This window comes from Gopherus flavomarginatus, chromosome 15 (genome assembly GCF_025201925.1).
Source record: "Gopherus flavomarginatus isolate rGopFla2 chromosome 15, rGopFla2.mat.asm, whole genome shotgun sequence".
Taxonomy (NCBI): Eukaryota; Metazoa; Chordata; order Testudines; family Testudinidae; genus Gopherus; species Gopherus flavomarginatus.
In genome coordinates this window covers 17882464-17895429 of record NC_066631.1, presented here as the reverse complement: position 1 = coordinate 17895429, position 12966 = coordinate 17882464, and the positions used below count along the sequence as shown (strand labels likewise).

General features: G+C 38.9%; 1 protein-coding gene across 3 annotated transcripts in view; it reads left to right on the top strand.

Moving 5' to 3' along the window:
• The window catches only part of GOLGA3 (golgin A3), a 37464-nt gene that overhangs the window by 16655 nt on the left and 7843 nt on the right, over window positions 1-12966 (top strand). For all 3 annotated transcript variants that reach the window (XM_050924077.1, XM_050924078.1, XM_050924076.1), the window contains exons 8-19: window positions 237-439; window positions 1029-1166; window positions 2427-2588; window positions 3569-3937; window positions 5472-5549; window positions 6193-6456; window positions 7228-7322; window positions 8319-8535; window positions 9619-9762; window positions 10905-11102; window positions 12334-12450; window positions 12623-12762. In XM_050924077.1, coding sequence (XP_050780034.1) covers window positions 237-439; window positions 1029-1166; window positions 2427-2588; window positions 3569-3937; window positions 5472-5549; window positions 6193-6456; window positions 7228-7322; window positions 8319-8535; window positions 9619-9762; window positions 10905-11102; window positions 12334-12450; window positions 12623-12762 — 2125 coding nt within the window. The remainder of the gene's footprint in view (window positions 1-236; window positions 440-1028; window positions 1167-2426; window positions 2589-3568; window positions 3938-5471; window positions 5550-6192; window positions 6457-7227; window positions 7323-8318; window positions 8536-9618; window positions 9763-10904; window positions 11103-12333; window positions 12451-12622; window positions 12763-12966) is intronic.

Sequence of the window (12966 nt, the reverse complement as noted above, 5' to 3'; positions counted from 1 at the left end):
TTACTTATTTTGGCTCTTTATGCTTCTAAGGAACTTCGAACATGCGAAGAAGTGACCTCTAAAGCCGTTTTCTGCTAATGACCCTAATTCTGTGGGTTCTGGAATTGTGGGAATGGATGTTCTTTGTTATATAGGCACACTTCCATTAAGAAAATGTTTAAGGTTCATTGCTACACTTAAAACCATCAAAAATTGGACATTGAAATATCATAGTTTAATTTTTTTCCTTTTTTTAGTACACAGTCTGCGACAGCAAATGGCTTCCTTACAGAACCAGCTTCAGCAAGTGCAGTTAGAACGGACCACACTGACCAATAAGCTAAAAGAATCTCAAGCAGAGATCGCATTGCTGCAAAATGTGCGGCAGTGGTACCAGCAGCAATTGGCAGTGGCACAGGAGGCACGTGTTAGACTACAGAGTGAGATGGCCAATATACAGGTAAATGTGTGAACTTTCCACACCCTCACTGCTTTCTTTCTTACATTAGCTTTAGCCAGTGGATAAATTATTTTCAGACTTTTAAGGAGGGCCAGTCTTGTTTCTGTATTTATGTAAGACAGGGATTCTCAAACGGGGGGTCGGGACCCTTCATGGGGTTGCAGGGTTATTACATGGGGAGTTGTGAGCTGTCAGCATCCACCTGAAGCCCCATTTTGCCTCCAGCATTTATAATGGTGTTAAATATATTTAAGAGTGTTTTTAATTTATGATGCGGGGGGTCACACTCAGAGGCTTGCAATGTGAAAAGGGGGTCACCAATACAAAAGTTTGAGAACGACTGATGTAAGGTGCATGATTAGGTCTGTCCCTTTTACCTGTCATTGTTAGGTATTACTTCTTGTCTAATACTGAGGCATAAACTTAATCAATGCACTTTCTGAAAAGCTTATTAAGCTTTCTCATGGATGTAGATCTGCAAAGCCTTTAGGTGACAGCTAAGGCCCAGGTAGACTGAGTCCTCTTCTTTGGAACTTTTTCATTGTCAACGCATGTTTTGAGTATTTGTATGGACTTTTTCTTCCTGCAGGCTGGGCAAATGACCCAAGCAGGTATGTTGGAGCACCTCAAACTAGAGAATGTGTCATTGTCTCATCAACTAACAGAGACCCAGCACAGATCCATCAAAGAAAAGGAACGTATTGCAGCACAACTGCAAAATATTGAGGTGAGGTTGTCGGTGGCCTGTCTGAATTGTGTTCTGTTGTTCAAATTTTGTGTTCCAGTTTAGTGATCACCATATTTTCAGATTCAGGAAGAGGGTATTTACACTGGTAAAAATGACTTCACTATGAGTACGTTCAAATTGCTGTATATCTTACATGATCAAAGAGCCTTTTCAAATTTACATCCCCTGAAGGCAAGTGTTACTCCTCCAAATTTTAAAACTACATGAAGAATCTTGCTAGTTAAAAAGGAAACTGTCAACCTCTGTAGGTCACAAACTTACCTACATAAAGAGACCTTGTTGATAGGCCTAAATGTAACCCCCTCTGATTAAAGTAAAATGGGACTGGGACCTGGAGTCTCAGAGGCCATACTTTTACATCTGAGATTAGCCCAGCTATGAGACACATTGGAAAACTTAATGAACCACACTTCGGCCACCCTGTTGTAAACAGTATACATGCGGGGGATGTCGCTCTGAATTATATGCAGCTGATAAATTCTACTGAGACTTGGATCTTCATTCTTGCACTCTGATATTACTAAATATTGGGAAACCCAGTTGATATTGTGGATGATCTAAAACATCTTACTCATTTTAGTGTTGGTTAATAGTTCAGGAATGTCATCCAAAAACAAAGGCTGGTGGCAAAGATTCACATTTGCTATTGTAGAGTAATACTTGTTGTTGTTTTTAAATAGGAGTGGGGAACTTAAACGAAATTGGTAATATCCTTAAAAGGCCCTCCGTGAAAATCTCTCATACCCCAGGCTTATCCTTCCTGTCCTCTAGCAGAAAGATTAATGCATTTTTCAAAAGTACCTAGGTAACTTACACTCTGAAATCTTGTGTTTTGAAGTGACTTAGGAACCTAAGACCCATTGAATCTTAATAAGATTAGGACTCAAGTACTGAAGTTCTTTTGAAAATTTTATGCTGGGACTGCAGAAATGTTTGGTCTTTCTGTGGTAGTTTATCAATTTTTTTAAAATGAAAAGCACTTAGCGGAATTCAGTCTCTTATGAATGTGCAAGATGCACCATAGTCATTCCAAGGAGTGTGTCCTAGAAGCCCAGTAATCTTCAAATACTGAGTGGATAACTTCACTGAGGGCTCCGGGAGTGTAACACACAGAACCGAATAATGTTTTCCTATTTTGTTCTCCAATATTTTTTCTGATTTTTTTTTTAAATCCATTTCATCTGATATTTTACCATTTTCCTAATTCCTTTGTAAATACTTCCTGCTTTTTCTGCGCAGGCCGACATGTTAGATCAAGAAGCTGCATTTGTACAGATCCAGGAGGCTAAAACCATGGTGGAAGATGACCTGCAGAGAAGGCTGGAGGAGTTTGAGGATGAGAGAGAACAACTGCAGAAAATGGCTGATTCTGCAGCAACACTGGAACAAGAACTGGAACAGGTAGACTTGATTACTGGATAGTTTCCCAAGGGCTTCTAATACATGGATTTTCAGTTAATGATGTTTAAAGTGACTGAAATATTACTCTAAAAATGGCATGGAAAGATAAGCATGCTGTGTGTCTCATTGAATTCCAGCTGAGACTTGCTCAGTTACTTGTAAAAAGAGTCCACTTCTACCCACCAGTCCTTCCAAATCTACCTGGTATCAGAAAGTTAAACCATTTATCTTTCTGGCTTGTGCATCCTTAACAATAATAAAGATTTGGTAATCGGAGCAAAGTTAGCAATTCTTTTGATATGTGAACTAGAATACAATTGAGCTTCCTCTCTTTCTGATTGTAGTTCTGCAGTGCCAAAAGAACTAAATAATAGTAAAAGTTAGATGTGCTAGTGAATTCTGCAGATAATAATTCTGCATATACACAAGGAATGCATCTCTGTTGTTAAAAGTTGTCCTTTTAGATAGTCATTTTCCTGAGTGCAGCATCACTTTACACTAGCGTTTTGTAAAGGATTTAATTTTATGTTGCTGGAAGATGTTGTTGTGCAGGGGAATGGAATGAGGATCTGGTGCATGATAGAGCTCAATGTTATGACCAAAAAGGATATCTAAGGGTAATGGTATCTTAAGCAGAAGCTAACATGTTTATATGCACACTGGACACTTAATTTAAAATAGAAATTGGAAAAGTCATGAAGTAAAACATGTAGCCTTCTAGGATTGTCAGCCTGACGAATGTCTGCTCTCTAGTGTTCTAGCTGTTGCACAGAATGACCCCAATATAATCAACACTGTGAACAGGGAGAATCAATGAAACATAAGATTGCTTTCAACTTTCTTTACAGTTATTTTCTATTAGTGCCTCAAAGATACTAGGCTATTTTTTTCAGAGTACCTTCTTATATAAAAGTGTATTTTGTAGTTTTAAAATTCATCTGAGATGGATTAAATCTTTTAAAAACTGTTTTTTTCTTCAGGTTAAATTGACTCTGCATCAGCGAGATCTGCAGCTTGAATCTTTACAGCAAGAGCATCTAGTGCTCATGAAGCAGCTCACCTTAACCCAAGAATCATTGCACACCAAAGAGCAGTCCCTAAATGACCTACAGACTCAATATGATGAGCTGGTGGCCAGGTTAGAGGAATTTCAAGGTGATGTTATTTCCAAGGATGACACGATCCAATATTTGCAGAATGAGAAGATTGTCCTAGAGGTAGCTCTGCAGGCAGCAAAAGCAAGCAAAGAAGAACTTGATGAAGGAGCAAACTTCTTAGGTGAAAGTACTGAGGCAGCATCAGAAATCTTGGCACAATTGAGACAAGAAATAGCTATAAAGTCAAGCCAGGTAATGAATTTCTAAAATTATTCTGTTGTAAATAACAGATGTAACTGTTGACACAGGCTTGTGGTAGAGCCAAATATGTGACTGGAGCATTGCAAACCAATGGTGTTAGTATCATGTGCACGTGAACTTTAAGATCGAGAGAATGAAAATAAATCTAGCTGTTTTATGACTGTTCCCCAATAGTGAATATTGCTTATTTATTCTGTTTATATCAGTGGAATGTTTCCCATTTATTATTATTTTATATCTGGTCTGTGCTTCTGGATTCATGAAGTTTGTGCAACTGAGTTATTCTTGCATCTTAAGGATTTAATAAACTAGATTTGTTCTTTGTCAAGAGAAAGATTCATGTCTGATATCAATTTTCAAAATTAATAGATTTATATTCTTTCTTTTTGTATAAAGTACACTTTTTGGAAATAGTATTTTTAGTGCACTGTGTTAATGAGGCAATCTCAGCCAAAAAAATTTTCCCTATGCATACAGTAAGGTTAGATTCTCTGTGGGCACTCCTTTTGGAAGAATTAATAGCTGCTTCCTAACTTACAACATACCTGATCTCATTTTTGTCCATTACTGTATGCTGACAGTGGTTCCCAGACTTGTTTTTTCCCTGTACCTGTTTACCAGACCAGGTTTGCTGTCTACTTATGTTCTGTTGCGTGTGCTCTAATCCACAATGGAGCTTCAACTAAACAAAACTCTATTGTCATAAGCAAGTTTGGACCCACAGTTTGTGTAGAACATCCCAAATTTGAGAGAAAGGTAGAGCATCTACATTTCTACTGGAGGCTTGTACTGGGACAGGGTTCAAACAAGGTTCAACAAAGAACTAGATAAGTTCATGGAGGATAGATCCATCAATGGCTATTAGCCAGGATGGGCAGGGATGATGTCCATAGCCTCTGTTTGCCAGAAGCTGGGAATGAACAACAGGGATGTATCACTTGATGATTACCTGTTCTGTTCAATCCCTCTGAAGCACCTGGCATTGGCCACTGTTGGAAGACAGGATAATGGACTAGATGGACCTTTGGTCTGACCCAGTATGGCCATTCTTATGGGACCCAGCAAAGAGTTCCCACTGAAGGTAGGGTGGGGGATTCTAGAGTATTGGTCACAGAAGGCTAAAGTACCTCTGCTGGTATATGCAGTTTAAAAACATTTTTGTAGCTCTATAAATTATGAAGCACCTGCTATTTGTTTTGATTTTTAACTTGAGCATGTAAACTTGAATCGGTGTCATCTGGATACACGATATAGAATCTGATGTATTCTAAAACGTGCATGCCCAGAAAGTGGGAGATGCTGCATCCTTGATGGTGGTGTTGGGAAGATTATCATTCTGAATCTGTCTCAACTATTTAGGTATAAAACAATTTATTATTTGCATTACGGTAGTGTCTGATGCCACAGTCAGGATCAGGGCCCTTGTTTGTCTAAGCACTATGCATATACATAACAGAATGGCAGTTCCTGCTCCAGAGAATTTGTAATCCAAGTAAGGCAACATGTCTGCATGTTTCTCTCATAGGTGGAAAATCTGCAACAGGAAAGTGCCAGCCTGAAGAGACAGACCCAGAAAGTAAAGGAGCAGTTCGTACAGCAAAAGGTGGGTATACATAGCCATTTCAAAATTGTATTTAAAATGAACAAAGATTGTGTGTTGCCGGGAAGGCATGTACTAATAGGTTAATGGCATCTTACTTCCTAATGATAATGGTATTATTTAACTGACAGGCCATTATAGCAAATAGAAGGAATGTTGTAACACAATTCATTGTGAGGTATATTTCTGTAGGTTATATATTGTTGGTTTTTTTTAAACTGTAATTGACATAAAAGCAGACATGTAGGCCAAATTGTGTTCCCATTAAAGTCTGGGAAGTTTGTCACATGGACTTCATTTGGCCTACAATATGTTAAGATTTCTCTAGTTCATTTGTACTAGGTGACAACTTTTTTGGCAATATTCATTTTTATAAAAAAATTGGGTAACTCTTCAAGTACCTTAAATTTAATGCAACTGTATGAAATTCTGTTGGCCTGGGGAATTTTAATTTAAAAGAAATAATATTTTACTCCAAATCTTGTTTGGAATTATACGGAATATGATTCTAATTTTAAACTAAAGATGTAACAGGACTTCAGATGTTCCCTATAGTGGCACTGTTGACTGTTACCATTTGCTTGCCTATTAGTCCAACAGTTGTTTTAGATGGTGGATATCTCTCTGATTCTGACATGTGCACTAGGTAATGGTGGAAGCTTATCGAAGAGATGCAAGTTCAAAGGACCAGCTGATTAGTGAACTGAAATCTACAAAGAAGCGGCTGGATTCAGAAGTGAAAGAATTAAAACGAGAGCTACTGAAACTTCAAGGTGAAAAGCAATCCATTGATGTTGAACGCTCAAGACTTCAGAAGGAAGTATCCCAGGTTCACCAGCAGATGGTGGAGTTAGAAAGCCACCTCCAGTCAGTGCAAAAAGAACGGGATGACATGGAGATACAGCTACAGGTAAGGAGTAAATCTAGTGCAGTTATATCAAGGATAACACACATTTGAGCTGCAGCTAATCCTATTAATTATTGAGGTTTTGTAGTTAAGGGTAATCTTTTAAACTAAGGTTACCAAATATATATTGAAGGCAGTTGTATGTTACTTACTTTTGATGGTTAAACTGAATGATGATGTATTGCTATGTACTGGTACTATATTAATTCCTATTGAAGTCAGTGGAGTTACATTGATTTTATACCAGTAACAGAGTGGAGAATTAGGCTGCAGGTGTGATAGAGATGTGCTGTGGAGGCAACACTCCTAGCTCCCAGAGTTGTCAGGAAGTGCAAGTGTCTTATTTTGCTCAACAACAATCCTTCATGTTAAGGACTTGTATTAGCATATGCTGAGGGAACTACTGCCAAGTCTGTAGATGTCAGGATAGTGACTAGAATTAAAAAGGGATGGTGAAGGAGACTTTTTGGTACATGGAAGGAAACATACTTCCCCTCTCACCCCCAATCCTTGTATATAGAAAAGGAAATAGTTTTGAAAATTACCACATTACTTTGTTGTTGATATATTAAACTAAACTTTACCATAAACTGGTTGCCAAATAGATACAAAAGTAGTCCTGTTTTTACCATTCTGATACACTGTGTGTTTGTGTGTATAATATATAATACACACACATGTATATAGCAAACCGGAATGAGGATTTCTTTTGTGCTTACTGTATTTTTTTCCATTTTTAAATTCTTCCTCCCTCACCCTTTTTTCCTCCTCAAGTCTTTGCAGATTGATAAAGAGCAAATGACATCTCTTGCTGAGGTGAATGAGGTATTAAAACTACAGGTAGAACAAATGCAAGAGGAAGCCAAAAAGTAAGTCAGATTTTTACATAGCCAGAATAACAGTAGCACTCACTATTCCTATTGTGCCTTTTTACTTCAGTGTACTGTACAAAAATTACTGTTTAGTTTTTTTCCCTACCCTTGTATGGCAGCTGTATTTCCATTTTACAGCTGGATAAACTACTTAACATCTGTGCCCCAATGTCGCCTGGACATGGAAGCTGTTGGTAGGACAGAAACTCATGAGTTTCAGGTTCACAGACCTCTCCTCTGACCATTTCTGTTTATTTCCAAGCTTTGTGGTATATGGCATGAGGCCAGAGGCAACTGAACTTGTACAAATAGCAAACTATTGCTCACCAAAAGTGGCTTGTTGCAATTGGTATATATTGAAACAGTTGTCACACAGATGGCAACATTAATAAATATTATTTTTTAACAATACTGTCTTTCATAAGCACTAAATTGAAAACCACAAATATTAAGTGTTACTGAGGCTGTAGATGTGATGGGAATGGGATGGAAGTAGACATGTAAATGAATATTGGGAAGGAGAAAGGGAGCAGTACTATAGAATCCACCACTGTAAAAGTACAGTGCAGCCTTGCACAAAAGTGAGTTTGATAAACAAGAAGAAGTTAAACTCAGGAGTAGTTTTCCATTTCATTTACACATGTCTACAGCAATGCTGCCCAAGTCTTGCACTCTCTTGTTGCTGATGCACAAGAACAGTGGCATCGCCAAGGACTATCAAATCAGAAAATGGCTTTCTGCAATTAATGTACTAATTTTGTGGAGTAAACAACTTGGTATTGTCCCTTAATGTTTGAAAAACGTGGTTTATGTTCTAAGCAAAAGCTTTAGTTCTTATATCAGTCTATTTGATTTTATGTAACTTTGGGAATAAATAGCTTCTTTGGGAATTAGTATCATGTTAGGGGTGTTTGCTATGACCTCTCAATAGAGTTTTGTTAATCTAAAAGTTTAATTGTTTAATACAGTTCTCTTTGTGCTTTCTTATTCTAGGGCCATCACTGAACAGAAACAAAAAATGAAGTGTCTGGGGTCAGATCTGACCAGTGCACAGAAAGAAATGAAGGCAAAACACAAAGCCTATGAGAATGCAGTTGGCATTCTTAGCCGCCGGCTGCAGGAAGCCCTCACTGCAAAGGAATCTTCTGAATTGGAGCTGAGCAAATTAAGAGCACAAATCGCTGATGGAGGAAATAACCAGGCTTCCCATGTAGGACGATGTCCTGTAACTTTGTTAGTAGAGAGATAGGATTATCTTGCCTTACTACTAAATACTTAAAGACATGGCCTTTCCTATAGGTTCATTTATCATACAGAGAAAAAATTTGGTAATGAGATGATCATCTTTGGGCAGGATTGTATTTTACAGGGTTTTACCTTCCACTGAAAACACTGCAAGTTTTTCTGTTTATCTATATTAATTTATAGCAACAACAAAGCTTCATTCCTGTAGCCAGCTGTGAAATCCCCTTTCAGGACTTAAAAAGTTAATAACTATGATACTTTTCAAACTAAAATAAACTTGAAGCTTGCCCTTTAACATGCATTTAAGTCTGTAGTAAAGATTCCATATGCTCCGTTTCAGTCATAGGGGAATTCACTTAAAGTGTGCCTTGATTTATTATTTACTGCAGAAGTGGTTTTCTTTAAAGTATTATTTAAATATTGTGAAGATGCTGCCAGTTTCCAATTTCCAGACCTATAGCCCATGTGCCAGTGTCTCCAACTGTGAGAGAATTTTCTTATCAAAAATAAGGAAGATGTTTTGGCAGTCTCCAAATATATGAGTAAAATAAACAGCTGACGCTCCTTAGCCCTGAATTCATGTCAATGTTCCTGTTATTTAAGTGCAGGTTTTCAGTATTTTCTTCTTGTACTGAAGTATAATGAAGCCTTTTTTACTTATTAACTAATAGTTTCTTCTTTGCTTGCACCAAACACTCTGTCCTCCTTTAAATCCCTCCTTAAATCCAACTATTTCCCCATAGCTTTCAAATGCTAAAGCTCTTTTTTGATGTTGTATGAAGTCTGTTCTCTTATTGTGTATACTGTCTCTGTCAGTAAAAGAATGCAAGCTTCTCAAGGCAGAGATGTGACTCTTTATATGATTTATATGGCATCTATGATGTGAATCTGTTAAATGTAGTAAGTTTTTCCCCCACCCGACCCAAAATATTGTCCATTAAAGCACTTTAAACTTCTACCTGTTGGAGGAATAAACTTGTTAAAAAGAACAGTTGCTTCTGCAAAACAAGCGTTCTACTAACTAGACTTCTGATGTCTCTGCCTTTAGGAAAGGATTCAAGCGTTGGAGACAGAGCTGCAGGCTGTTAGCCACAGTAAGATGATGTTGGAGAAAGAGCTGCAAGAAGTAATTTCACTCACCAGCCAGGAGCTTGAGGAGTACAGGGAAAAAGTGATTGAACTTGAGGATGAGGTAATTGCCTGAGCTATCCTGGCAGACAGGGAGGTTCAGTGTACAGCCCAGGGGGAAAAAGAGGATTTGGGATTGAACTGTTCAAATAAAATGAAAGTATGTTATAATCTTACAAAAGGAACAATGTGTCCACCACACTTGCTAATTTTGCTGCAAGCTGCCAACTCCTCGTGGTTTTATTGGGCCCTTATCATTAATACTACGATTTTATTCACCGGTATTTTTAGTAAAAGTCATGGACAGGTCATGGGCAATAAACAAAAATTCACAGCCCATGACCTGTCCTTGACTTATATTATAAATACACCTAACTAAATCTTGGGGGTGGGGATGCTTCTGGGGGGGCACCCCAGAAGCCATTGCTGGGGGAGCTGCGGCAAGGGAGGGGCAGCTGTACCAGCTGCCAGGGGCCACCAACCAGCCGCTGCTCCAGCCACCCCAGAGACTGCTGCTCAGGCAGTCTCTGGGGCCAGCCACACCGGCCACTGCTCAGGTGGTCCTGAGGCTAGCTGCCTGGGGACCATCTGAGCAGCAGCCAGTGCAGTTGGCCCCAGGACTGCTCCAGCGGCAGTCGGTGCAACTAACTGCTGGGCCGCCCCAGGGACTGGCTGCAGAGCCATTCCAGCAGCGGCTGCTGTGGCTGTCCCTGTCCCTGGGGCCACTTCAGCAGTTTGCCCCGGAGCCAGCTGTTTGGGCAGCCTTAGGGTCAGCCACACTCACCGCTGCCCTACTTACAATACAGGAAAAAAGAGTAGGGGTGAAAGAAAAGAAGCTCCTATATGAAAGAGACCAACTAAGCCTGGTCAAGAGATGCTGAGTACCCAGGACTCCCATGAATTCACTGCTGAAACAATAAGGTGGCACTAGAAATGTGCAGGATTGACCTCTCTACCATCAGTAGCTCATCCCTTCTTTTCTTCTCCTATGGACAGTACTTATGCCGTCTACTTCTAGCCAGCATTTTAATCTCCCAGAGAAAATCAGAATAAGAATGTGGTTGAACTAAATTTTAGAAGCATCTATTGTGAAAGTTGGAAAATTTTTCTAACATCATATGCACAAAGCAATCATCATGTTTGATGAGTCTACCTCACAACTGCTTATGGCAATAATATTGTGATTTTATTTTTTTTTGGTTGCAGCTTCAGGAATCTAGAGGTTTCAGGAGGAAGATAAAACGTTTAGAAGAAATAAACAAGAAGTTGGCCCTCGAACTGGAACATGAACGAGGGAAGCTCACTGGTCTTGGTCAGTCTAACACTGCTTTGCGGGAGCACAACAACATCCTCGAAACAGCACTAGCAAAGAGAGAGGCAGACCTGGTACAGCTGAATCTCCAGGTATTCAAAGCATTTGACTTTTTGATGTGACATTTTTAGAAGAGAAGGTTAATATTCTTCTGATTGCAGAAGGTACAGGGACTGGATTATGTCTGTAGATTTTCATTCAAAATATGTGTTTAAAGAAATAGTGTGCTTTCTCCAGGTCCAGGTCTCATGTGTCTTACATTAGAATAATAATATAAGTGTGGGAGACATGTCATTAAAAAAAATCCTGCTGGATTAAATTAAGAACTTTCTCAACGAAAACATTAACAAAAATTTGCGAAAGTGAAAGTGACAAATTTAATACAGCTCTTGTTAACATATATCTTGTACCACAAAGATCTGATATCATTGTTGATGACAAATATTAAAATTAGTAAGATCAATATAGCATCTTTCCCATCTCCAATCTACATTTACCATCACTGAAATATAGCCATTTCAGGGGTGAGAGAGCACTGTGCAGTGAGAGTGAATAACAGTAATGGGAGGGGAAGTTTTGCCAAGGATTCTCAGGCAAACTCTTACTCTTTCATAGGTGCCATGGAATCTTTAAAATGTGCAGAAAAGATCCACATGCCTAATACATTTCATGTTACTTACCTTCCTTTGGAAGGTTTTGTGACATTTTTTGTTTCTGAAAAGCAGGTTCTGTCTGCACCCTACTGTATTGAATTCTGAAAGTTAAATAACTCAGCATTTGTAATTCTCCACCACCTCTAAGGGGGAAGTTGGGGCGGAGGGACATTCCTCCATCTCTGTTGGAACTTTGAGAATTCCCATGTTTTCCTCATTCCCCAGTGCCCTTGAGACTCTGTCATGACAACAGTTCTTCCATCTGAGGGAGTCCATTTAAAAGCATCATTAAACTCTCAAGGCTATGCAAGTTGTGCAAGGAGAGGCATTTGACCCCCTCACTAGATAAGGCATGTTTCTACAGTGTACCCAGCTCAAGGTGCAGCTGGGGAGAGTTGACCCAAGGTGTGTGAATGAATGATTAAAATTATACCTAAAAACAGGGATAATATTTTATTCAAAGCCAGCCTTTTAATAACCCTAAACCTTCATTTTTAAAAAATAGTTAACACTTCATGTCTTACACAAAACTGCATGCAAATGAACAATACTTCACTGGTCAGAATAGGTACTACTGCTTTCTTTCCCCTCTACCCCCACCCCAAATCTTCTGGACATTGTGCACAGACCCTGTGTGTGCCATTGAACCTCCAGTTTTGTGATACCATAGGTTCAAGCAGTCCTAAAGCGTAAAGAGGAGGAGGATCAGCAAATGAAACAACTTATTCAAGCCTTACAGACTGCCTTAGAAAGAGAAAAGTCAAAAGTTAATAACCTTAAAGAGCAGGTAAGAGCTCGGATTCTGCTTTATTACTTCACAGGTTATTTAAATACAAAATATTGAATAAGTAGCAAATTCTGTTTTATGTGTGCGTGTCTCACCCATGTATCATCTCTACCTTTTTATAATCCTGTAATACTGGTCAGATGAAGAGAAGCTGTCTATTTTGCATCTGTAGGTTGCGGCAGCCAAAGTAGATGCAGCACATAACCGTCGTCATTATAGAGCTGCTGTTCTTGAGCTGAGTGAAATTAAGAAAGAGCTACAAGCCAAAGAACTGCTTGTCCAAGCCCTTCAGGCTGAAGCAGACAAACTACAGTAAGTACACAGTAATATATACTAAACTCTAAGTTTCTTAGAACAAGGTGAATAAAATGGTTGCAATTTATTAAGAAATCTAAGAACTACTTATGTATTTGAATTTTTGGCTTTGGCCCTCTGGTCTGTGTGGAATTAGTCCTATCTGAGTCTTATCACTTGCCACAAGTGTGCACTGCTTGCAAAAAAAACTTCTATTTTCTG